The 26,629-nt window shown below is 39.2% G+C and overlaps 2 protein-coding genes across 8 annotated transcripts in view; one reads left to right on the top strand and one right to left on the bottom strand.

Annotated features, from left to right (window-relative positions):
• The window catches only part of ECT2L (epithelial cell transforming 2 like), an 82,484-nt gene extending 66,210 nt beyond the window's left edge, over positions 1-16,274 (top strand). The window contains 9 exon segments of the mRNA XM_032650854.1: positions 627-749; positions 2,662-2,735; positions 2,834-2,934; positions 2,937-2,989; positions 3,674-3,739; positions 5,076-5,164; positions 14,047-14,223; positions 15,737-15,739; positions 15,896-16,274. Coding sequence (XP_032506745.1) covers positions 627-749; positions 2,662-2,735; positions 2,834-2,934; positions 2,937-2,989; positions 3,674-3,739; positions 5,076-5,164; positions 14,047-14,223; positions 15,737-15,739; positions 15,896-16,016 — 807 coding nt within the window. The 3' untranslated portion in view covers positions 16,017-16,274.
• Positions 16,275-18,393: 2,119 nt separating this feature from the next.
• Positions 18,394-26,629, bottom strand: part of REPS1 (RALBP1 associated Eps domain containing 1) — a 73,216-nt gene continuing 64,980 nt past the window's right edge. For all 7 annotated transcript variants that reach the window (XM_032651280.1, XM_032651281.1, XM_032651283.1 and 4 more), the window contains 5 exons: positions 25,256-25,441; positions 23,989-24,084; positions 22,179-22,327; positions 20,960-21,065; positions 18,394-18,654 (listed from right to left, as the gene is read on the bottom strand). In XM_032651280.1, coding sequence (XP_032507171.1) covers positions 18,586-18,654; positions 20,960-21,065; positions 22,179-22,327; positions 23,989-24,084; positions 25,256-25,441 — 606 coding nt within the window. In that variant the 3' untranslated portion in view covers positions 18,394-18,585. The remainder of the gene's footprint in view (positions 18,655-20,959; positions 21,066-22,178; positions 22,328-23,988; positions 24,085-25,255; positions 25,442-26,629) is intronic.

Below are 26,629 nucleotides of genomic sequence, written 5' to 3'. Positions count from 1 at the left end.
TGTTCTAGGAGTTTTAATCTTTCTAGGTTCAAAAGACCATTAGATTTTTAAAACACCATTAGACCTTTAGATTTTTAAAAATTGAATACTGTAATTGTTTTCTGTTGTAAAGATACTAATTTTACAACTTTTCAAAAGTACAAATATAAGGAAAGGAATTACCTAGTCCCAGTAAGGAAAATTAATTTCTCCATACATAAACATAGCACAGTTAATATCAGGATGTGGGATTTCTTTACACCAGTGTATGGCTTTTCCCTCTGCATTACAAAATAAAACAGGACTTTGATATATAGAAAATACGGACCACCTGGCAACCTAATTACCCAGGAGTGGCGGGTTCACAGGTACTTTTCCCTAAACATGGAAAGAAGAGCCTGAGTTTCGGTGGAAACTGGTGGAAGGTCTTCGGTGGACGACCACCTGACTCAACCTGCATCCTCACTTCCCATCTCCTCCTTTCCTGTCAAATCTGAACCGCTCAGTGTCAAGACAAAAGGATTTGACAAAAGCCCTGCCCTAAACGACTGACCACAAATTTATGTTTTAAGTTTATAGGTTTTCACTAGCCAATATTTCATGGCCACGCTTTCCTCATATTGTAGGTGGTTTTTAGATGACTTGAGAGACTACAGGAATGGGGCCCAGCTCACTGCATGGGAGAAATATTCATAAAGTTTGGAAGCCAGTTGAACATATACGCCAATTTCTTCAACAATTACCCTGTTATTCTGAAAACTATGGAGAAGGTAAAAGATTGAGTGACCATCCAGGCACTTATTAGCCCTTCTGAGCTTGAGAGGAAGTTTCATGTGTAACCCGAAGGACTAGAATTACCAGGAAAGACTTCTCCTCTACTCTTGGCTTCCAGATCTTCTCTGGTTTACTGTGAGCTCCTTGAGGACGGGGACCCTGACTTACCTAATTTTGTGTCGCTATGGGCTGGCACAGTGCTTGACCCAGCAGCGCCCTGGAACTGGTTGTGGGACTGAACTAATCCTCATGCAAAAAGCCAGACTCCCACCTGTCCCAGTTACCCTGGGGCTCGGTCACAGGAACATGTTTCACAATGAGACAGAAGCAAGACTGTTAACCCTGATTCCATGCTGCCACTACAGGCCTGGGTGGCCTGGGCGAGTCCAGCTCTCTCATGGAGAAAAGGAATTCATAATCCACACATTGGAAATAAAAACATTCAACGTGTGAAATCTCACAATGAAATAAGGAGTTCCTTTGTCTTACATTCCCGAGCGAGTGTATTATAAACAGTTGTCCCTGTTGTGACTCCTGCCATACACTGTCTGAGCAGGAATATGCAGCTCCCGTCTATGCCCCTTGCTGCTCTTGTTGGGATCTCCTCTGATGGCAGTAGGATACCTCTCTTCCCTCCTCAGTTTACATCAAAAGGGTAGCAGGAGAGGCACCCTGTGACGTGGTGGTGCACTCTGCCACTGTCCCCACGTCCAGTGTGGCCATGTCCACCTGTCTGCACTGAGGCCCTGAAGGGAGAGCCCGGGGCTGGGAAGTCTCTGGACGATTCCTGACCTCAGACATTGCCCCTTGCTGTCCTCTTCCTGCCCCACCTGGGGAGTTTAAACACTGCAGGACAACTCGATTATGTGAAAGTTGCATGAATAAAGCAATTTCATAGAACTGACATTTAGGACAAGAACTGGAACAAAGCATCATATATTATTACGGGCAAATTTGTGCCAACATTTTTATAGTTATGGATAATAATGTATCTATTTCACTAGCATGGGGGTGAATATAAGTAAGCACGCAATAAATGTTAGCTCTTAACATTTCTGAAATCAGTGATTATTTGACTTCTAGAAATTAGCATTACTTCCATCTGAGAAAAATGAGGTAACTTCCTGGGGGCTGTAATGGTGATGAATAATACATTTTAAAACAGATATTAAGTATAGTGGAGCACCTTTTTTTTTTTTTTTTTTGCGGTACGCGGGCCTCCCGCTGTTGTGGCCTCTCCCGTTGCGGAGCAACAGGCTCCGGACGCGCAGGCTCAGCGGCCATGGCTCACGGGCGCAGCCACTCCGCGGCATGTGGGATCTTCCCGAACCGGGGCACGAACTTGTGTCCCCTGCATCGGCAGGCGGACTCTCAACCACTGCGCCAGCAGGGAAGCCCCTGGAGCACCTTTTTAATGTTGCTGTGGAAAACATGCTTAACAGCAGTATTACAGGTGAACCCATTAATAGTCTCTTACTATTAGGAAATAACCTTTATTGTGTGACAGGCACTTTACGGATAGGATTCGCCCCCTCCCCACTCACTGCAAGGTTAGATATGATATCCATGAGAAAACTGAGGCTCAGAGAATTTAAGTAACTTGACAAAGTCACATAGAATTAGATAGAATTAAATTAGAATTCTAATTCTAATCCAGGCCTACCTGCACACAAAGCCCATTTTCAGTTTTCTATACTTATTAAGTTCAATGAATAGGGTTAGGTTTATGGTATAATTAAAACACTATACTTAGGATATCAGTAAGCACCTATAGTGTTAATAACACTGTGATTAGATGTAGATGTTGCCTTTTTGCTTTTGAGTGCTTCACAGATGGTGCTCGCCTGGTGGAACTGAATGCTTCAAAACTGTCTTATAGAGATTTGACAATATAATGCTCACCTTTAGTGCAGAGAAATGATACCAGCACTCCGAGCTTTCCTGAAGAGGCATGATAAGACCATTGTTACAAAGATGCTGAGGTTAGCTCTGAGGGAGAGCACAGCCGGGGCATCCCAAGTATGGGCGTTCTCTGGACGTCAGAAAGAGACCAGGGCTCCCTTGTCTGTGCCTCATACAGCCTTCCAGAGCTGCTTTTGCACCCATCCCGAAGGTCTGAAGAATATATTCATCTTCTCTACGCTCTGAGGCTTCACACTTCTGCAGAACATGTTGACCATGGGACTTGACCACTGCAATTGAAGTAATCAAGCAATACAAAGGTTGCATAGATCAGGTTGGCTGCTGCTAAGAGCGTGTGTCCTTTAAAAATGTAACAGTGCTTTTGTGTACTCTACCTCAAAGATCCTGAAATACCTTATCCTCCTGGGGTATTCTTTACTTCAAAGTCTTTCATCCTTTTAATGTGAAATCATTGTATTCAGTGATTTTGAGCACAGAGGGCACCTATTCTAAACCAAATCACATGAGACAATGTTTTCAGATACCCGTAGAAGTACAATAAAATCTTTATTAATACAAAAGTTTAAAAAATGGAGTATTTGGGTGATTTTTCTAGATAACTAAAAGAAAAGAAAAAGTGTAAAACCCTTTGTTTCTGAATGTACTTTTTCATGTATTAATTAACTTTCCTGCCTAAGTAAGTACAGCTATATTCTGCAGGAATTCAGCATCCTGGAGCACGGTACTATCATTCTGAAAATATCACTGTGACGTGCACAGTGCATGGGAGTCTGGGCTGAACGTAAATGACAGCTCATTATGCCCAGAAGAAATATTTGAATACAGTGTTGTCGCTAGCCTCATTGTTTTAAAACATATTGGGTACAGGAAATGGAGATTCTCATAATAGTTTATGAAAATACCATGCCCTTATCAAGCGCCATAAAATATTTTAATCTATTTTTTATGTATAAAAATATCACAATTTCATTTTCCCTAAAATCACTTTGTTTTCTAGTTGAAGCAGAACGTCAGTATGAAAGATCAGCTGTCAGACATAGAGAGGATCATCTGTGGGTGCCCGGTATGTATTCTGATGCACTTGCTCCATCTCAGGCTCATGAATTATAACCTCAAGTCACTGGCAAAAATGAGACATACAGATTTTGATTCAGCTAACATCCATTGAGTGCCTGCTGTGTGCCAGGGGCTGCCAAGCTCTCATATTCCACATCCCTGTTATTGGCAAGGATGCTAGATGAGAAGAGGCACAAGTGGTCTTGACCTCATCCCATAACTTCTCTGCAGTCTTAGCACCTTTCTTGGGACTACTGTGATCATGACCCCCTTTGAGGAATGGGGCCGTGTCTTTACTGTTTTATATCTCCCTGCACATAGTATCTGGTGCAGGATTCTGCCCACTGAGGACATCAGCGGGAATCCTAGAAGTCCTCTGCTGGCTATCTGTTACCTACGGAATATCATCTGGTCCCATTCTACCCTCCTTCTCACTGCCTCGCCTACCACCTTATGATCAAACCACATAAATCTACTCACAGTTCTCTAATAACGTGAGCCTCTCTTCACACATTTGTGCTTTGCCCATGCTCTTCCTTCTCAGAAATTGCCTTCTTTTTCTACTCCACTGGATAAACTCCTATTCATCCTTTTAAGATCCATTTCAATCTTCGTCAGCTTTGTAAAGTATCCCACAACATCTCCAGTGTGAGCTGCCCCTTCCTAGGTATTCTGCAGCATCCTGAAGGTCTCTGCCACGTTTTCCTTCAGTCCTTTATTCACAAGATTGGGAGCTCCATCAGGTATGAACTATGATTTACGTGTCTTCTAGTATTCAGCATATACTAGGAGTTCAATATATGAATTATATTGAATTAAAATATCAGTTGACTGGAAGTGTTATTGTTATTTGCTCAAACTGGGGAAGCAAGGTGGAGTTGTTTGGGCCTAATTTAGATCTGCACATTTTGATAGGGAAAGAGGTGGAGTTGACTGGATTACAGAAAATCCAAAATCTTGGAACTCAGAGAGCCCACAGAACTTTACCTTTGGATCACTATACACATCAAGTGATCATCTCCATGGCTAGATCAGTAAAAGGGCCTGACTTCTTAACTTGTAACATTTCATTCACCTCCTTTTCTCCATAGATCCCTTCTGACTCGCCCCACCTCCACCTTATTTTTGATGCTAGGAAAGCATTTATAATAAAACAATGTTTTCGATAGTTTAAAAATTAGACTACACCCTCAAATATAGTTTTCACTGTTTCACAAACAATGCTTTTTCATAACTGAACTGAGTTCTACTCAACACTTACATCTTCTGGGATATAAAATGGTTCTTCAGTAGTGGAAATTATTTTCTAAAAATTTATATATTTCTAATTTTTTATTTCATAGACTCTATCAGAAGTAAACAGATATCTGATTAGGGTCCAAGATGTAGCCCAACTTCACTGCTGTGATGAGGAACTAAGTTTCTCTTTAAGGTAAATATCTAACTATCCTATGGCTATGACTGTGTCATATTTATCTTGTACCCAGAATCCAGTACGCCTGTCATATTGTAAATTTACGATAAGTCTTTGTGTTGAACTAAAAAGTTACACACACACCCCTCTCTGAGACGAAGTAAGGTGTTTTATCACCTTACTCGCATACCAGGCAGCTACTGGGTAGAATGGAAGAAACTAAATTGTCATTGCCGGGACCACTAACTCCACTGAAAGAGGAATTCTGAAGTTTGGTCACTTTCCTATTGAGAGGAGAGCCAAGTGTTGCCGGGTATCACATGGATGATCTGCTCAACTCTGAGAAAGAGAAGACCAGTTGATTATCCGCAGTTAGTTACTGAGGTCAGTATTCAGAAGGTCTCACCCTAAGACCACCATGGTATTGAGGTCTCACATATCTAGTTTGTACAGTGCTCACAGTATAAGAGCTATTGTGACGAGAGGGTGCTAGCATTCCATTTCCTCCTTTAGAACAAGGATGGGCAACCTTTTTCTGTAAAGGGGCAGATGGTAAGTATTCTAGGTCTTTCTTGCTGAATGATCTCTGTGGCAACTACCTAACTTTGCTGTTGTAGCACAAAAGCAGCTACCTAAATACAGTACATAATGAATAATACAATCTTCAAAAACAATACAATACCTAAGTGAATGAGTGTAGCTGTGTTCCAATAAAACTTTATTTACAGAAGACAAGGGGTGGGGCCATAGTTTTTCAATTCCTGCTTTAGAAACTTGTTTGCCAATCTATGTTTTCAGTATTAATGGCAAAGATGATAACTCAACAAAGAGCAACCAAATGGAGAGGAATTAACTGCAATAAAAGAAATGAAAATTGGTTTGCCTGTTATTTCAATGAATATTTCAGTGAATGTTTCCCAAAGGCCCGGGGCAGGGTGGTGGCAGTGGCAGGGGAGCGGGGAGGTTGGAAGAAACCAGTCCCTTCCAGTCCTTTCACCTCATCCCCACCTGGAGCGGATATTAAATGAAAATCAAATCACACAGTTGTGTCACTTTTCTCATTGTCATGGTGTTTTTGTTTTGTTTTGTTGTTTTTGGTCAGTATCAATAGAAATGAGCTACAATGGTAGAAGGAAACTAGCTGTCAAGCCAGCAATTCTAAACGCACTGGTGTAGTAGGAGACATGCTAGGGATTATACCAGTTTTTATTATTAGAATTTATTTTACCTTCGTATATTCATTCTCAAACACTCTTCCTTTATGTAAGTCCAAGTTTCTGACATATAATTTACCTTTTCTCTGAATAACTTCTTTTAACATTTCTTGCTAGGTAGGTAGATCTGTTGGCAATGAATTCCCTCAATGTTTGTTTGTCTGAGAATGTCTTTATTTCTCCTTCACTTCTCTTTTTAGATTTTTAAAAAAAATGTGGACCATTTTTAAAGTCTTTATTGAATTTGTTACAATATTGCTTATGTTTTATGGTTTTTTTGGTTTTTTTTGTTTTTGCTGTGAGGCATGTGGGATCTTAGCTCCCCAACCAGGGATCAAACCTGCACCCCCTGCATTGGAAAGTGAAGTCTTAACCGCTGGACCGCCAGGAGGAAGTCCCTCTCCTTCACCTTTTTTTTTTGCGGTACGCGGGCCTCTCACTGTTGTGGCCTCTCCCTTTGCGGAACACAGGCTCTGGACGCGCAGGCTCAGCGGCCATGGCTCACGGGCCCAGCTGCTCTGCAGCACGTGGGATCTTCCTGGACTGGGGCACAAACCTGTGTCCCCTGCATCAGCAGGCAGACTCTCAACCACTGCGCCACCAGGGAAGCCCCTCCTTCACTTTTTTAAAAAAAATTAATTAATTAATTTTTGGCCGCGTTGGGTCTTCGCTGCTGGGTGCAGGCTCTCTCTAGTTGCGGAGAGTGGAGGCTACTCTTTGTTGCAGTGCGCAGGCTTCTCACTGCGGTGGCTTCTCTTGTTGTGGAGCATGGGCTCTAGGCACATGGGCTTCAGTAGTTGCGGTGCGTGGGCTCAGTAGCTGTGGCTCACGGGCTCTAGAGCGCAGGCTCAGTAGTTGTGGCACACAGGCTTAGTTGGCTCTGCGGCATGTGGGATCTTCCTGAACCAGGGCTCGAACCCATGTCTCCTGCATTGGCAGGCGGATTCTTAACCATTGCACCACCAGGGATGTCCCCTCTCCTTCACTTTTGAAGGGTACTTTTTCTGGCTACAGAATTCTAGTTTGGTGGGTTTTTTCTTTCAACACTTACTTCACTCCCCTCTCTTCTTGCTTGCATGGTTTCCAAAGAGACATCCAGTGTAACCGTTACCTTTGTTCCTCTATAAGAAACATGTTTCATTTTGTTTTGTTTTTCATTGTTGTCTCTGGATACTTTCAAGATTTTATCTTTCTCTTTGATTTTCTCGAATTTGTATGTGGTATGTATAGATTTGGGGGGATTTATCCTTCTTGGTATTCTCTAAGCTTCCTGGACCTATGGTTTAGTGCTTGTCAATAATTTTCGAAAATTCTCAGCCATTATTACTTCAACTATTTCTTCTGTTTCATCCTTTTTCTTCTCCATCTGATATTCCCATTAGACATTTCTACACCCATTGTAATTGTCCCACATCTTTTGGATATTCTGTTCCCTTCTTTTTTACTCTTCTGTTTTCTTTCTATTGATGTAGTTCAGGCTCACTGATTCTCTCCTTGGCTATGTCCAGTCTGCTGATGAGCCCAGCAAAGGCATTATTCATTTCTATTATGGTGTTTTTGATTTCTAGAATTTCTTTTTAGTTCTTTCTTGGAATTTCCATCTGTTTATATTACCCATCTGTACTTACATGCTGTCCACTTTTTCCATTAGAGTTCTTAACTTAGCTTATCTTAGTTATTTTAAACTCCCTGGTCTGATAATTCTAACAACATTTCTACCATATCCGAGTTTGGTTCTGATGCTTGCCATGTCTTATCAGACTGTGTTTTCCTGCCTCTTAGCATGTCTTGTAATTTTTTTGTTGAAAGCTAGACATGATGTATTGGATAAAAGGAATGAGGTCAATAGGTCTTTAGTATGAAGTTTTACATTTATCTGGCTAAATGTTAGCCTGTATTTACCATTTGTTTTAGCTGTGGTGTCAGAGGCTAAAATTTTCATTTTTGTCTCCCCTGTTGTCTTTGGGTTTTCCTAGATATTCCTTAAATAGGATTTGAACCTTGCAGTCCTTTTCAGCTATAATACCTTGTTATTATAAGTCCTGTTGATGTGGTAGGAAGATGTGAGGGGAAGGGAAGAGTTGTATGTCCTATCATTAGGTCTCAGGTTTTTAGTGAGACTGTACCTCTGGGCTATGACCTTTACAAGTGTCTATCAGCTTTTTTACTTTTATTTTATTATATTATTATTATTATTATTGTTAGTCACCTCTAAGATGAGACAGGATGGTTAGAGGTAGCTGTGGGATTGGGTATTTCCCTTTCCTCATCTTGGTTAGATTCTGGTAAAACTGTTTCCCTTGAAGGCAGGCCTTTGTTAAGAGAATAGAATAGGACTCTGTGGGCATGTTTCAAATGGTTACTTTCTCCCTCCCCATAGGAAGAATGAGGGTTTTTTCTGAGTTTCATAGTGAGAATCTGGTAAGGCTCCTGGAGGTAAAACTCCTGCAAGTTTTAAACTCATGCAAGGGCCGGGGGTGTGGTGTGGGCCAGTGCTAGGCCTCCAGGAATTCATAATCTCTTGAACTAGTTCACACTCAGGCTCTAGCAATTAGTCAACTACCCTTTAATATTCTTACCTGATGCTGGCTGCAACAGCAGTTTCTGCTTTCAGTAAGCTGCGATTCTACGTATCAGCTTGTCTCTTCAGCTTTGGGGTGGTAATCTACTTTATAACCTCACTTCTTCGATGGATCTAAGAAGAATTGTTGACTCTTGAGTTTTCAGCTTCCTTTTTGTCGTGCGATGCAAGTGATGACTTCCAAGCTCTTTACACGTCCAATCAGAAGTCTCAAATATTAGAATTTAGACTTCTGCTTTAGTATTTGGACAACAGTACATTTGAGAGTTTCAGGAAAACAGGGGAATACTACATTATTTTACACTCTAATTACAAGGTACATTTATGTTTAAGTAGGCACTATCTCAGTGATTTGCCAAGCAATAAATACAAATGTAATTTTACATTAATATTTAAATTAAGTAAATGCAAAAAAGGTTCATATTCCAAAAGTTATCACAGAACATTTAGGCTGAAACCTCGATTTCTGTCATTTTAGGAAGTCATATGAAACCCAAGAAATGACATTCCCACGATTTCTATCAGGGATTTCTACTTAGAAGAAAGTCTGCTTATATTTTCGCACACAGTGCCAACTCACATGAGTCTAAAGCTTTATAGTTTACCACATATTTTAACTTCTCTCATTTGATATACTCTTTACAATCATTTGGTGAGGAAGGCAGGAATGGAACCATGTTATGCGTGCGGAATCTGGACTTGAGTAACTTGTCTGAGGTCACATTACTAATAAGTGCTTGTTTAGAATTCAAAACCAGGTCTCAGTGTTCTATCCACTGATTAGACCAGCAGGTGGAAAGATGAACTGAGACTTCCTCATAATAAACTCACCAACATAGCAAAAAGTACTAAACAAATTACCAATAAACAAGAGCAGTGACACAAAAAGAACAAGTAAATATTTGTACTATAAATGAAAAAATTTGCTCTGCGGTAGAGATGAAGTCGCAGTCATTTTAGAGTTAGGGAATCTGGAGGCATTTTTCCCTCTCTGGATACAGCCTTGAGTTCTGGGTTTGTTAAGCTTTTATAATGCATTATGTACCTTGGAATTTTTATATTATTGTTTTTTTCAGAAACACCAATTTTCATCTATGTGACTTTAAGCTTGCTGATTTTTAGCATTTTTGTTTATTTTTGTTCTCCTTCTAATGGGGGTGTCGCCAAAGATGCAAAAGTGGAGCCCTCTAAGACTGGTGAATACAGGCATGGCTTTAAATCACCAAATAGAGCCATCCACTTCTCAGACCCCCGAGTCCTCTTGAGGAAAAACACTACTACACTACCGAGCATGTATACTGTTAACATTCCTTTTGGCTTACCCAAAGGGACCTAGAGTCATTTACCAGGGCAACTAGGCACTGGGGAAAGAGAAATACCCAGACTTCTCAGGGATACTGGACTCTGGCTCTGAATTGATTTTTATCCTGGCAACCCAAAAAGCCACAATGATCCACCATTCAGAGTTTTGGCTCAGGTCCGCTCACAGAACCAATGACCTACTGTTGTCTGTTCATGCCAAAGTTGTGCTCTGAAAATTACTTTCAAAGTTTTATGTATTTATGGAAGTTGGGTACTTTGTCTCTTGGTCTGGCTAATGTAGTAATTAAACAACAAAACACTTCTTGAATGGTGTTAAGAATTTAAACTATGGTTGGCTGAGTCACTGAGCCTATTTGTGAATTAGCAAAGAAATCCTATCCAAGTTCAAGGAAAGAACTCTAACCTTGGAGTTGGTTCCTTTGAATGTGAGCAGAAGCAGCTTTATGAAACCCTAGTAGGATCCAGAGCTCCCATTTCAGTTGCTCCATTATGTCGGTATGAAGGGCAAGATTACTTTTTTTACACATGCAGAAGAACTAAGTTTTTTAAAAAAGATTCTGTTGTTTTTTGTCTTTGGATGAAAATTACTGGAGATCTTGGGGGGGGGTGTAAATGGCTTTCGGAAAGCTTTATTGTAGGTAAAATTCATTTATATATAATTTAAATAGCACTTTCCTAATCAGATTAAAATAATAAAAACCTCTTTGTGCATTTATCTTTCCCTTCTCATGTCCTCAGATTACAAGTGGCCTCAACGCCAAGCTCAAGTTAATGTGCCTGCTCCTTCCCTCCTCTGGGCCATCCACCCACCCAGTCCAAGTGGGTCACAAAACTAGAATTCTCCTTCATTTACCTCTACTTTCAATGCTGTCCCTTCCAAAGGAAAAAAACAAACATCTGTTTACCAAGCAAACACCCCTTTCAAAGCTACTTCTTCAAAACACTCTTGTAGGCACATTCCCTGGTCATTCAGATAGAACGGCAAAGTTTTATTATAGCTTTGAACATTTTTCTAAAATGATATCATGATTCTTATCAGTAGTAAAAATATTGCCAAAAAAGGTTCAAGAATATGGGTGAAGTTCTTCTGCCTATTTAAAGTGGCCATTCACCATATACAGCCCACCACACACCGATTTAAACACACCCCATCTTTCTTGATTCCCCTCTCCCTCATCCCTAGCTCTATGTGCTCCATTATTCTCAGAATAACCTATCAAATTGATCTAGAACATTATTTCTTATAAACTATGAGTAAATATGAAGCATCCCACTCCTTCCAGCCTAAATAATCACAGAGGTGGGAAGGAAATGTTTGAAAAAGGAAGTTAGCTCCAGTGATTGGATGACCACTGCACTTCTATCTATCCGCACACCTAACGTGACCTGTATTTCCTAACACGCTCCAAAGAGCTGAACCTGAAGTACAGCACTCCTTAAAAATGTTTAACTCCCGATCTAGTCCTCTGCCTACGTCACACGCATGACTGTAATAAATAAACAACTTAAGTGCCTCACTAGTCAAAGTGTGGTCGGCATATCAGCATCACCCAGGAGCTGTTAGAAATGCAGAATCTCAGGCTAGTCTAGCTCTACCGAATCACAATTTGCATCTTAATAAAATCTCTGGGTAATTCAGATGCACATTAAGGTTTGTACTATATATGTCAGAGCCATTATAATATAAAGTGGATTCTAAATGTGAATTATAACAGCTTTTATTGAGAACAACCTGGAAGTCTTTGATAAAAATATATATGCCATTTGGCCAGTCAATCCTACCCTTGGGAATCCTGATAGAAATAACAGCACACGTAAGGAATTTGTTTTTTTTTTTTTTTTTTTTTTTTTTTTTTTTCGGTATGCGGGCCTCTCACTGCTGTGGCCTTTTCCCGTTGTGGAGCACAGGCTCCGGACACGCAGGCTCAGCGGCCATGGCTCACGGGCCCAGCCGCTCCGCGGCATGCGGGATCCTCCCGGACCGGGGCACGAACCCGTGTTCCCTGCATCGGCAGGCGGACGCTCAACCACTGCGCCACCAGGGAAGCCCAGGAATTTGTTTTTATGTAAGGAAATCGATTTATCCCAACATTGCTCACAGTGGCAATTAAGAAAGAACAAACGAAAGGAGGAAGACAGAGAGGGAGGGACGGAGGTAAGAAAGAGACCTGAGCTTGTCAACAAAGCAAATGCCCATCAAACGGGGAAGAGTCGGATAAATCATGGTTCATCCACACTATTAAGTATCACTTAGTCATTAAAAAGAACTTGAGGGCTTCCCTGGTGGCGCAGTGGTTGAGAGTCCGCCTGCCGATGCAGGGCACACGGGTTCGTGCCCCGGTCCGGGAAGATCCCACATGCCTCGGAGCGGCTGGGCCTGTGAGCCGTGGCCGCTGAGCCTGCGCGTCCGGAGCCTGTGCTCCGCAACGGGAGAGGCCACCACAGTGAGAGGTCCGCGTACCGCAAAAAAAAAAAAAAAAAAAAAAAAAGAACTTGAAGTGATTTCCATTGATGAGAAGATCAAGAAAAAATTCTTAAATAATACTTGAAACAATGGCACCCTACCTGTAAATAGATGTATATACAGGTACATCTGTGAGTGACTACCTGGGCAGGTTAAAGAAAAGTGGAAAGATGTGCACTAGGGTGACCTGAGTGGAGGGAGGAGTGAGCCAAGCAAGAAGAAAAAGTGAAACAAAAGAACAGTACACGAAAAGAGCTGATAGTATATTCTGATGTTACTTTAGCATTGCTGTAAAACTTTATGTGGATCTATCAACAACTTAAAAATTAAACAAAGACGATGAAGATAAAAAATAAGAGAATTCCTCTGAATAAGCCAGTAAATTGACTCACTTCCTCACAGTAACTTCCTGTGGGTTGCTTGATGCTTCTCAGCAAAACATTTTTTTTCAGTCATCCTCCATCAAAATAATGAGCTTGCTGTACTTGGCCATTCCTGGTGGGGGGTGGAGATGGGGGGGGCTCGGTGGGGCTCCCCGAAGCTCCTCCCTAGCACATCACTTGATGCTCCATTGAGTACTGACATGAGATAACCCATACTAGAGTACAGTGAAACCTACTAAACACTGTGACCTGGGTCCACCAACAGAAGATACTAGATGGAGGTTAGGGACACAATATTTTGCCTGCTGATAAACATGCCTACCGTTGACCATGGTAGCAACCCCTGTGGAAATGAAGAGCTACTTAATTCCAGCTTTTCATACTTATCAATTTTCCTCCAATCAAAATTAGAAAAATCCCTATTTCCTACTTAGTGAATGCTTTTCTTTCCCCTGCTTCCTACTTAAGACACCTTGCACCTTACTGATTCTTGTGCTTTTTTCTAACCCAATGTGTTACCCTTAAAGATGAAACCAAACCAAATGAAAATGTATTTTCCCCAGATTGCCTAAACCCATCAACACGAAATACCAACCTTCTGACAAAAGTTTAAAAACACAGCTTTAACCTGATTCATGTCATAAAGTTGGGAAAGTGCAGTGTTCATTTTTCCTGCATTGATTGGATACTTGTCCAATGGATAAGCTCAAACCATTTCACCAGGAACTTTGAGGCCCACCCACATGACTGGTCTGAGAGACAGAGGGACTATTCACACCAGGAGGAAAATATACAGAGAACTGCAATAAGCCATTCAAAAGGTCTGAGGCAGGGAAGAACCTTGACTATCAGCTTATGAGCGTAAAGATGGTGAACTGTGTAACAAAACACGTATGTAAAACTTCTAAAACAGCTCCTTCTCTTTTTAAACCCAGGCTCTATGAACATACCTGTGATCTCAGTCTTTTCCTCTTCAACGATGCACTGCTTGTTTCTAGTGGGGGCACGTCTCATACTCCGTTTGAAAGGACTTCAAAATCAACCTACCAGTTCATTGCATCAGTGGCCCTTCACAGACTACTCATCGAAGATATTCCAGATTCCAAATGTATGTATTCTTTTCCTCCCAAGAGTTAAATACCTTTAGAAAGCTACATTATATAAAACATATTAACTATTAAAATAGAGAAGCAGGACAAGAACTAGAATTTGACAGCTTGCAAATAATTTCCCAAATACTTCTAGGGTCGCATTAATGTAAACTTTCATCTACCTCTAAAATAGCAAAAGAAAGGAATGCTGGCATTGTCAGACACACACCCTAGACATTAAGAAAACAGCTTTCAAAAATCACAAAGGGGGCTTCCCTGGTGGCGCAGTGGTTGAGAATCTGCCTGCCGATGCCGGGGACACGGGTTCGAGCCCCGGTCCGGGAAGATCCCACATGCCGTGTAGCAACTAGGCCCATGAGCCACAACTACTGAGCCTGCGCGTCTGGAGCCCGTGCTCCGCAACAAGAGAGGCCGCTAGAGTGACAGGCCTGCGCACCGTGATGAAGAGTGGCCCCCACTTGCCACAACTAGAGAAAGCCCTCGCACAGAAACGAAGACCCAACACAGCAAAAATAAATAAATAAAACTCCTACCCCCAACATCTTAAAAAAAAAAAATCACAAAGGGAAACAACCCTACATCATTGTGAAGGATTCTTTGAAGTAGTCTGACAGGAGAGCTGGAGTCCTTAACCATTAGTCTATTTTGCTTGAGGATACAATTTTAGGTTTTTATCTATTATTTTTCCATTCTACTAGGACTAAGTGATTTTTGCAGATCTGACTGTACCTCTTCTTCCATAAGTTCATATTTAAGAGTTCTTCTATAAAGGATCGATTTGTAAAGGGTATTTAATAACAAACATTTCATTCATAATAATCTCAACAGAAATATCATTTGTTACAAAAAGAAATCCTACTTAAACCGACTGTACCTATTTTTAGTTTTTATCTTACATTCTACTTCCCAATCTTAAAAGGATCCGTATCTCTTTCCTATATTTCTGTTAGGCCAGGCAATCTGAATGTAACACCTCTCATTCCAATATTCTTCACTGCATGTGAAGGTAGAACTTAAGGTTAAAGCCAGAACCAAGATCTTAGAGAAGGAATTTATCTAAAAAGGTCTGCTTCCCATTAGCTTCAGCTCCATTTAAAATCTGAGGATGAGAAAAAATGAACACTAAATGTGGGAATAAATATTTCACCTAGAAGACAAACTCAGCTAAGAAGGGTTAGTTACCCATAACATGTATGACATGTCTCCTTTCACCTCCCCTTAATCAGTTATGCTATATGTCAGAACATCATAATGTTAGCTAAAAGTGGGCATTCAGCTAAGTCACTGGCTCAATTCTGTCCTGGCCTCATACCAAGGTGGCCTAGGTCTAGCTCTCAGCATTTCTTATCTACAGTTAACTCTTAGTAAAGACCTTTACTGGTCCCAGTACCTTCTGGAATTAAAGAACATTGCATCGTCTATCACTTAGTCTTTAAAAATAATTGCTAATTAAACAATTATAACATAAAGACAAGACTATTTTAGACTATATTTGAATAATTCAGTAATTTAGGAAGTTATTTTCTAAACTGGATTTGTATTTGTTTGAATCTTTTTAATTTTCAAAAAATTCTTCAAGTTGACTTGAATTTTAAAACATTTTCTCCTTTTGATTTTTACCTGCAAAGACTAATTAGTGTACCTCAAATGTTTTATTTTTACAGATATCAAGGAATGCATTTATTCTTCAAGGTCCAAAACATGAATGGATTTGTGCTACAGAAGTTGAGGATGATAAATTCCTGTCGTTGTCAGTACTCCAAAATGCCATCGAAAGTAGTATGGAAAAGTGAGACTGGACTTAAAACACTGGGAGTTCAACCTGCCCTGGCAAAGACAGACAGCATGTTATTTTCTGTTCCAGAAGATCCAGTAAGGAGCAGAATGATTATTTGTCATGGATGATGGGAGGATGAACTAGGATGACCCATAAAGCTCTTCCTAACTTTTAAACTTCATCATCTATGCTCAATTATGTGAAATGCACAGTAAGAAAAATTTGCGTACGATATTTTGAACCACTTCTTTTGGTAGTTATTTTTCATGAACAGTATTATTTAGAGTAATCTGACAGACAGAACCTAAGACTGAATAAGGATATTGGGTATTTAAAATTTTGTTTTCTGATCTAATGAAAAATAAAGTCATAATGAAAAGTGTTTCTTAAATGATCAGAGAAATGTCTTTATCTGTTGGTGATTTACCAATTATCTTTAACATTTTCATGAAATAGTTATGGATTTAAAAAATATGTATAAGAAATATAACTGGGGGCTTCCCTGGTGGTGCAGTGGTTGAGTGTCCACCTGCTGATGCAGGGGACACGGGGTTTGTGCCCTGGTCCGGGAAGATCTCACATGCCGCGGAGCAGCTGGGCCCATGAGCCACGGCCACTGAGCCAGCGTGTCCGGAGCCTGTGCTCCGCAGCGGGAGAGGCCACAGCAGTGAGAGGCCTGCATACCGCAAAAAAAAAAAAAAAAAAAAAGAAATATAACTGGTACTTTATTTAAAAACTTGTCACATATATCCTTAATATGAATGTACTCCTCCAGAGAGCATTAAAAATACACCACTATACAGTACTAAAAAATTTTCTGTAACTTTTAAGTGGTCTTTTGTTGCAAAATTAAATTCTTAGACCTTCCAAATAAAAAGATTAAAAAATTTGTTACACTGTTAAATTAGAAGGCTGTTTGGCAGGGGGTGTGGGGAGGTACCTTTTAAAAAACAAAACTTGCCTGTAATGGAATTCTGCTGAGTAAAAAAATGAAGAAATTAAGACAACTGTTTTAAAACAGAGAAAAATAAAAATAGGTATTGAGTAGTTTTCTGGGCGCTTAAAGCCTTCATTTAATTATTTAATAAACTGAAACTATAACCTGTTAGCCACTTTGAAACTTTAGCTGATATATGCAGTAGTAAAAATATTTTTACTTAATAATGATAGATAAAGTTGTATTAATCTAGGAAGCTTTTGGTTGTCAGTCTCCTTTTTGCTTCAAATTCTCCTTTAAGGAAATGAAATTTACTAGTACAGTCTAGGATTGTGAACTAGGCTATTTTAAACATTTTCTTCTTTCAACAAAATACAAATTCCTTCTAATTCTTAAAAATTTAAATTCTTGTTAAAAAATGTACAAAAGTTAAAATACTGTTTTTATTAGTGTAAAATCACACTTTTGATTCTTTTATGATATATCCATGCAGCTTAACATCTATGATGCCACACACAGAAGAAAACGTTAAAGGAATATCTGCTGTTAGTCAGCAATAAATGCAAACTTACAAATGTGATCAAAATGAAAATATCATCTAATACAAAACAAATCCTGAGACGCTACATTATCCTGAATAGGACAAACTTCAGAAACCCCTTGTTAACAGGAAAAACCTCTCTCTATGGCAAAAGAAGAGTAACAAGATAGCTCAAGATAAACTAGAAATCTTAAGGAATTTCCATTTATTCTGTGAATAATTAAGGTCCTCAGAAATTTTAAAACATATTACTTGAAAAAACTTGTAGAGGCTGATGAGCATAAGCTTCTAATTGAGAGTTAAGTACATAAATCATGCAAAAAGTGGTGATGCTTGCAAGTGGACAGTACTTACGTTGTTTGTGGTGTCAACACTTTCCCTTTGCTTCTAGGGGACAATTTAAAAAGGCCTGTCTTCACAGTTAATTTGTAAGTTTACATGACTGCTGTGGAATTAAAATCTCACACACAAGCAAGTTTAAGTCACAGGTGAAACTGATCAAATTTTCACAAGGAAAACAAAATCTGCCCCCAAGTTGATGTGGAAAAGTCTGCAAGTACCATGTGACTCTTAAAGAATGTTAATTATGGCAGAGCTTATGGTTAACGAATGCCTTATACCATATAGTTCTTTCAAATCAAAAATTAAATAGGAAACGCATTTTAAAGATTTTTGGATTCTTTATGTTAAGTACTAAACCTAAAGACAAACTGACAGTTTATTTAATTTTGTCTCCTTTTGTAAATATTTCTGAGTCTGTGCTCGAGGTGTAAATGAGAAGCCCGTTCTGTAAATCCAAGCAGTGAGCGGTTCTGGCCACGTAAGTATAATGGACCAATGTTATGGATGTACTCCTAACGCTACGGAGCAACAAGGGTGGGCTGTGCCAACAAACACAACATACCCTCCACGAAGTCATCCTGACCCTTTTATTGTTGCAATTAAAAAATAAAAGGTACTTAAATACAATGGTGAACACATATGGCGAAACAGAATCATAAAATTTAATGTTGAATTAAGCAGTGAGCTGAACGTTTGGGTCTCCAAATTGGCTTTGAACCCAAAACCGCTTAAAAATGGGTATGTTCACAGTTAACGGCAATTGGCTTATAGGTGAGAGAATGGTCGAAGCTGTTCCAGTTGAACTTCCAGGGAAATTCTCTCCTCAAGAACATCCTGAAAAAGATGCAAAGCCAAGTTACGTTTCAACATGTATAAAAATGAAGGCACATCTAACAACAGCTCTGCATTCAGTAAAACAATTTAAATTTGTTAAGAAGAGGAAGGACAACTTCATATTTTAAAAGGATATTTTACTTTAGAAATGTAGTTTCTTTATATGTATGTAATGTTAAAATGTGATCTTAATTAAATCTTTATTTCTTAAGTCAGGGTAATAAAATGTTTTTTGTTTCATTATCAGAAAAGCCAATATTTGCAAATGATAGTTACTGATGCATGAATTTTGCATAACGCCTACCCCTGTAGTAACCGTAGATGAATCAGTTAACACAGATTCTTTCCCCTGGTGATTACATCTGGTCATAACAACTCCTGAACCACCTTTTGAGTTTCAGTTTCACAATGAATAAATGTATTTTGTAATCAGAATTTCTAATTACTGTTGATTTTGAGCAGACTTTTCAGATAGCCCACAACTTCTAATTCATCCATTTTCCTTTTTTCTTTTTCTCTATCATACTAATAGAATAGTGTTTTAACCAGGATGGCCTCTTCCTCTTTGGTACCATACTTCCTATTTTCTGTCCTCAGAGATAATGAGAAAAGTGATTTTTAAAATAGCTCCTATATACATGTTGCTATGATTTTCCTTAGTTCTTCAGAAAAACATGCATTAATAAAACTTTTATCTTCGAGGTATGGTACTAGCAAGCTTGTCATGAGTTTTACATTCTTCCTTTACAGTGGACCAAATTCATAATCATAGAACAGCTATGAATATCTTCTTTGATCAGAGAGTTATACAAGAATATTATTCCTTTAACATACATTTATCAAATGCCTAACATGTGCGAGGTTTTGGGGACAGAGACAAGATAGCTACAAATCTATCTAGGACAGTCTCAGTTTATCTCTGATGTCCTGGCCTATTAACACATCTCTCTCTTTTCTCTCAAAAGTACCTTGGTTTGGGGACTTCCCTGGTGGTCCAGTGGTTAAGACTCCGTCTTGCAGTGCAGGGGACACCGGTTCGATCCCTGGTTGGGAAACTAAGATCCCACATGCTGCGGGGCAGTTAAGCCTGTGTGCCGCAACTAGAGAGCCCACGTGCCACAACTACAGAGCCCATGCGCTCTGGAGCCCACACGCTACAACTAGAGAAGTCTGTGCACCACAACAAAGTGAAGTACCCGCACGCTGCTACAAAAGATTCTTTGTGCTGCAACTAAGACCGACGCAGCCAGGAAAAAAAAAAAAAAACAACGTACCTTGGTTTGAACATTATATGGTCACCCTAAACAGAAATGATTATGGTTTACCCTCAACAAGTTCAGTTTTACTAGGACAGAGAGACAAATGTGCCATAGATATGGACAATGTGATAAAGGCTACATAAGGAATATGAAAAGAATGTTATGGGACTCAATAACTCTGTATTCATTTTACATTTCAATGGACTCTTTCCTCATCCTTGTGGTTTACAACCTTGCTACTCAAAGCGGAGCCAAAAGTCCAGCAGCATCTTCAGCACCTGGAAGCTTATTAGAAATTGCAGAATTCTCAGGTCCCACTCCATACCTGATATAAATCAAAATTTTCATTTTAACATGACCCCTAATTAAGCATATATACATTAAGGTTTGAGAACCACTGGTTTATAAGACATGAATGCTTAATAATGTTGATGAGTCATAAATGATTCTGGCTGTTAGCTTTTTTTGTAGGGATTCAAAGAAATCATGGTTAGTAGTAAGTAAGAAAAACAAACTCATTCCTCTCAAGTACAGATGACAGGAGTACACACTGGCGCTAAGCACCATTTCTATTTAAGGCTTGTCTTTTCTACTTTAGAGATGATCTAAATTGCCCCCATCCCTCATCTTTAGACCTGTTTAAGTCATTTTAATAGAATCTGAGTTGTCTTTGATAAAAGGGTAAATTAACAATACTCAAATCATTTTAGAATTAGAGTGTAGAGAGCCACACATGTGATACTGGAGGTATCCGAGGTCACAACATTTCTGCTCTTGGGTCTCATTATGAAAGTTAAACATTTTAGGAATATGATGCCTTATATACATGTAGGATAAGGCAATCATACCAGAATAGAGTACAGGAAATTCTTTTTACTATTAAAGGACTCAAAGGCATATAAAACACTTCAGATTTACACTTCTCTTGCTACGTGTAAAGTTTCATACTAGCTAAGAATTGCTGGATCTCCTCCAAGTTCCAGTTCAACACTAAGAGGCTCTGAGTCCATGGAACTTCCCAAATAAAGATTCAGAAACTACATTACCTTTAATTGTTGCTGCAATTCACTATTCAATCTGGCCAAAACTGTGTTGGTTTCCTTATTGCGTCTAATTGACGCCTGAATAGCTTTCTTATCTTTTCCAACAGACCTGAGAAGATAAAAAAAATTACCTTCATTTTTTATCTTTAAATTCTCTCCATTCTTCCCTGATCTCTAAACCCAGAACGCAGAGGAAGCATCTTTGCCTTGTTAGCATAGCTCAACCTCACTTGCTCAGTTTTAATGCTCCACCAAAAGTATCTAAGCTTCAGAGGCTTAATTATTGTAGTTGTTGTTTTAATGATTATTCTGTACAATCACCTGAGTTTAAGTCAGTCTAGAGCAAGCATCAGCAAACTTTTTCTGTAAATGGTCAGACAGTTAAGTATTTTAAGCTTTGCGGGCCATACCATTTGTGCTGAATGTTCTTCTTTTTTTGGTATCTTTTCTTTTTCTCCTCTCTTTTACAAAAATGTAAAAGCCCATTCTTAGCTCCTGGGCCTTACAAAAACAGGCCATGGGCTGACTTTGGCCCAGAGCCCTTGTCTGCCAATCCCTGGTCTAGAACTACCACAGTTAAAACATCAGTGTTACTGTGCACTGTAATTTTTTTTAAAGGTTAAGATTTTTTAAAAAAAATTTTATTATATTTTATTTTTGGCTGCGTTGGGTCTTCGTTGCTGTGCCTGGGCTTTCTCTGCTTGCAGTGAGCGGGGGCTACACTTCGTTGTGGTGCATGGGCTTCTCAGTGCAGTGGCTTCCCCTATTGCGGACCACAGGCTCTACGTACGCAGGCTTCAGTAGTTGTGGCTCGCGGGCTCTAGAGCGAAGGCTCAGTAGTTGTGGCGCACGGGGTTAGCTGCTCCGCGGCATGTGGGATCTTCCCAGACCAGGGATTGAACTCGTGTCCCCCGCGTTGGCAGGCGCATTCTTAACCACTGCGCCAGCACAGAAGTCCCTGTGCACTATAATTTTTAAAGTCTGCGCCAGGATTTGCAATAGAGTGTAAAAATGGAACTGGAATTGAACTTAATAATAGAAGGGAAAAGAGTGGAAGAATATTCTACCCGCTCAAAAATGAGAAGACTCTCAAAGAGGAGCACTGAAAGCCTACGCTCACCTACAGGACTAGTCTGACCATAATTCCTTTCAGTTTGATATTTTTAATTGCTGTGCTTTTTGTTTCTAGTAGTTACATGTGTTTAGGAATGGCTTTGATTACCTAGGAATAGAAGGTTGTGATGCAAGAACAGCAGCTAGGACACCTGTCTTTTGTGTATGTTCATCAACTTCTGGCCTTAATTCATCTTCTGATTTTAATCTCCTTCGAACAGGTTTAGGTGGTGGAGCAAGAGGTGTTGTGCCTTTGCTCTAGGAGACAAGAATTCCATTCATAATGATTATGATTATATCATCATAATGATAATTATGAATTCCATTCATAATTTCTTGAAGACATTCACAGTTAGCACTTTGCCAACATCATATGGTTTTGTTAAGCCATTCATTCTCCAAAAATTAAGAGTCACCTGTCCTACTTTGAAACAATTTATATATTTGTGGCAACAACTGACTTAAATTGCAATGGGAAAGAACGTTCCTAGTGACACTACAATTGTAAATGTACTTACTAGACAAATTTTTTTATAGGGTGACATAATAAGCTCCTTGAGGCCCGAATTCTGTGACTCAAAGCTATCATATTCAGTTTTAACATAAATATGATACACTCGATATATACCTGTTCAATAACTATAAAAGGGAGTCTCCAGAAATATGCATCCATTATCTCCATAGGCTTTCCTACTCAAAAATCCTAAGACATATTATCTTAATGAATAAAACAATTTATAAAGAAGTGGAAAACTAGGTAATTCTTTAAAAATCCATAACTAAGATGCACAATAATTATAGTTTTTGAAAATGAGTGGACATTTTATTGGTAACTGTGAATGTGTCCTCAGCAGAATCAAATATGGTATTCTGGTATTTACCACAACCTGATTTGACCTGTTAATAAATAAAAACCAGAGCCAAATGCCATCTCTTTGGTTAAGTGCTATTTTTAATTTATTGCCATTAACTGACAAAAATAAAATTCACTATTAAAAAAATCACAGAACTACTAAATGTAGTAAAAATTAAAGTGTCCAGAAAGTAGAATTTAAGCACTTTCAGAAACACTCACTGTTTTCATGACTACTGGGAATGTCTTAATGATGACAAGAAAAAGTTACCAAAATTTTTTTCTCAAGGGGAAGTGTCCTGATAGCTGTAATTTACTTTGAAATGCAAGCAACAGATAAGAAGGATTGATATAGTTAGAGAGAAGGATGGAGATATAAAGCAAGTATATTAACACAAGGAAAAATATATATTTTCTATTTCTTTAATTTTGTATTTATATGAAATGAAGACCATTCACTAAACATATTGTGACAGTCATTTCATGACGTAAGTAAGTCACATCTTTATGCTGTACTCCTTAAACTTATACAGTGTTGTGTGTCAATTACATCTCAATAACACTGGAAGAAAAAGTATAGTAAATACTAATGGTATAATCAAGGTGTGGGTTTACTAATATACAATGTAAAATTCTTTCAACCTTTCTGTATGTTTAAAATTTTTCATAATAAATTTTTGGGAAAAAAAATCATTCCTAAGACAGTTAAAGAAAAAGAGCACAGAGTATAACATTAACCTTAAAGGGTTGATAATTTTTCCCTATTATACTCATAACTGCAATAAGAGAAACTGAATATGACAAATAAGGAAGTTCTACTTTATATGTTCGAAAGACTGTAATAAGCACATAAGATTTGAGAACCTGTGGCATGCATTAATACAAATGATAGGCTATCATCTCTATCTCTAGGTGGACTGTGTTCTGAGATGGACTAGGCATATTACAGTTAAAGGCAGTGGAATGAGTTAGATCATCTCGAACTTTATTTCTAAGATTTTCAAATTATCTCATATAACTTTTCATATGCATAAAATGATCAATATTTAAAAAGACTTCTGTATACCACATTGGCGGGAGCGCTAGCAGCTGTCTTTTCTTCAATTTTACTATCTGTTTTGGCAACTCGAAGAGAACTTGCAGGATCAGAAGCTTTTTCAACCTAGAGATGAATATATTATTGTCACAAATTATATATAAGTAATATACATATATGAATAAATATACATGTAACAAATCAGAGAGTTAAATGTTTATAAAATATTCATTCTAACAATAAGAAACGTGAGATGAAGATGAGAGGGAATTTGAGAATACCTTATAAAATGATCATTCTCTACTACTAAAGGGCAGAGAGGGGAGGTAATAAATCTCTGAGGGGGTGGGGGGCGGCTGAGGGTGCAGCACTGTCTGGGAAGTTCTTTGGTTGGGGGAGGGGAAGCGTCCATTCCAGGCAAGTAAGTACCAGTACCCTGTACACACCTGCACTCCCCTTAGGCCCACCCTGCCTTCCTGGAGGTGCAGCCCATTTCCCTAGTAGCCCCAGGCCAGGCAGAAAGTTGCAGGATTGAAGAAGTGGCTAGTAGAAAACTTTCCATGGTTCAGACCTATAAGAACACTTTGTCTAAATTACGCCAGTCAAACAATCAGATTTTTGGATGTGTTAACAGAAGATCAGTATAAACTGAAACAATCAGAATGGACTTCAGAATTCCCCTGTTCCCTCCAACTCCACATTTACACTTAGCGAAGACAGGGATCCCTAGAGAAGTTCTTGCTGCTAGAACTAAAGAGTCTCCCAGAACACTGTCTGCAAAGATTAAATTTCGACATCCTGTAGTCTGTTAAGTCTAACTAACGTGACTTCCTCTCATACAATCTCCACCAAATCACACAATCAAATGCTTAGCAGTAAGATGCAACCCCCCCATAAAGTGACTTAGTCTCATACAAACTGAGTGTAGCTATGGTAACCATAGCCTCTTATTATACAGAAATATTCACCAACTTACACGAGATGTTTAGCATTAAGGTACAACTCCCAGAACAGTGTTTTAGCCAAGACCAGATGGTTGTGTTTGTGTCTTTTCATGTGACAGCTACCCCTCACCCAGATTTTGATTCTTATTAAGCATTTTATGCAACCAGCAGGTATCTGAGGCCAATAAGAAATTGAGAAGCACTGACCTAGGGAATATAAATCCTCTAAAAGAAGCAGCAGCAGATATTTTACTCGCTGATGTCCCTTCTATTATTTGCTCTTTTAGGGGTTCCTCTGAGCATGATATGAGAAGATTCCCAGCAGAAAATTAGATAAGCCCTTGAAAACTGACCGGCAAGACCTCTGGATGCTTCTCGGCTTCATCATCTTGTTCTTCATTTACATTTGATGCAGCAAATACTTCAAATTGGCTGAAATCTGCAAAATTTGGTTGTTCTGGTATCTGCTGAGGTGAGGTACTAGTGTGAGTTATTAGGCCATCGGCATCCACCGGGCGATGCACGACGGGACCAGCAGCCTATATGAGGGTTTAGGATATAGAGGAACAGACATTTTATTGGTGTTATCAGTGTCAGAGAGTAGCCTTCTTTTTCTCTGAAAATTTATTATAAGGATGCTCTTTTTACTAGCTGAAAATTCAGGGAAGTGAGGTACAGTAACATTTAGCTCTAAAATACCTTAAGTGAAATGCTAAGACACTAAAAAAATTAAGATGACAAACCTCCAATAAAAAAGATACTTCTACAAAATTCTTATTGCAAAGAAAGGGCATCACAGGAGAGGGGAAGTTCTGGCCCTAATCTCTGATTCTCCCCATGCATCTATTTTTTTCTTAATCGGGCTACTGCATAATTGTTCATTCTTTAAAAAAGCTATTTTTTTTAAATGTTCCATTTGTTTCTAAAGAAAATTTTTTTTAATTTTTTTTTTTTTTTTTTTGCGGTACGCGGGCCTCTCACTGTTGTGGCTTCTCCCGTTGCGGAGCACAGGCTCCGGACGCGCAGGCTCAGCAGCCATGGCTCACGGGCCCAGCCGCTCCACGGCATGTGGGATCTTCCCGGACCGGGGCACGAACCCGCATCCCCTGCATCGGCAGGCGGACTCTCAACCACTGTGCCACCAGGGAAGCCCAAAGATTGTTATTTTTAAAGTGTGAAAACCCGTGCTCTAGCTACTCTCTGACACTCCAGTGCACGTTTCTTCAATTTGTCCTCCACTCCTTTGCCAGATCAAATCTTCTAAAGTCTTCAATTGAAAAATAAATTTATTGAGTATCTACTTTTGGCCAAGCACTATGGATATAATAGCGAATAAACAAGTAAGGCCCATCCCCTAATAAAGCCTAGTGCAGGACAAGAGATAAATAAACAAGGGTTTAAAATACTGTGTGAGGAGTTTTATGACAAGGGAAGTAAGTACAGGATGCTACAGGAATAAATCTGAAGTCTTTTTAAAAAGTCCCTTTAAAAATTCTCTATATCCTATAAGAAAAATTCCACCTTCTTAGTATGACATAGGAGATGCCCTGCCCCTTTTCCACCTCTTTAATTTCCTTTCCCATGACTCTAGTTGTACTGAACTCAATGGTTTTTCCTTGAAGAATATGCCAGACTCACCTTACACCTCTATGCCATTCCTTCTGGTTGTAATGCCCTCTCCCCAAGAAATACCATTTTATCTTTCAAGTCTCTGCTTAAGTCTAACT

Source organism: Phocoena sinus, chromosome 12, assembly GCF_008692025.1.
Source record: "Phocoena sinus isolate mPhoSin1 chromosome 12, mPhoSin1.pri, whole genome shotgun sequence".
NCBI lineage: Eukaryota > Metazoa > Chordata > Mammalia > Artiodactyla > Phocoenidae > Phocoena > Phocoena sinus.
The sequence above is the reverse complement of the archived record's forward strand: the minus strand, read 5'-3'. Positions and strand labels throughout refer to the sequence as shown.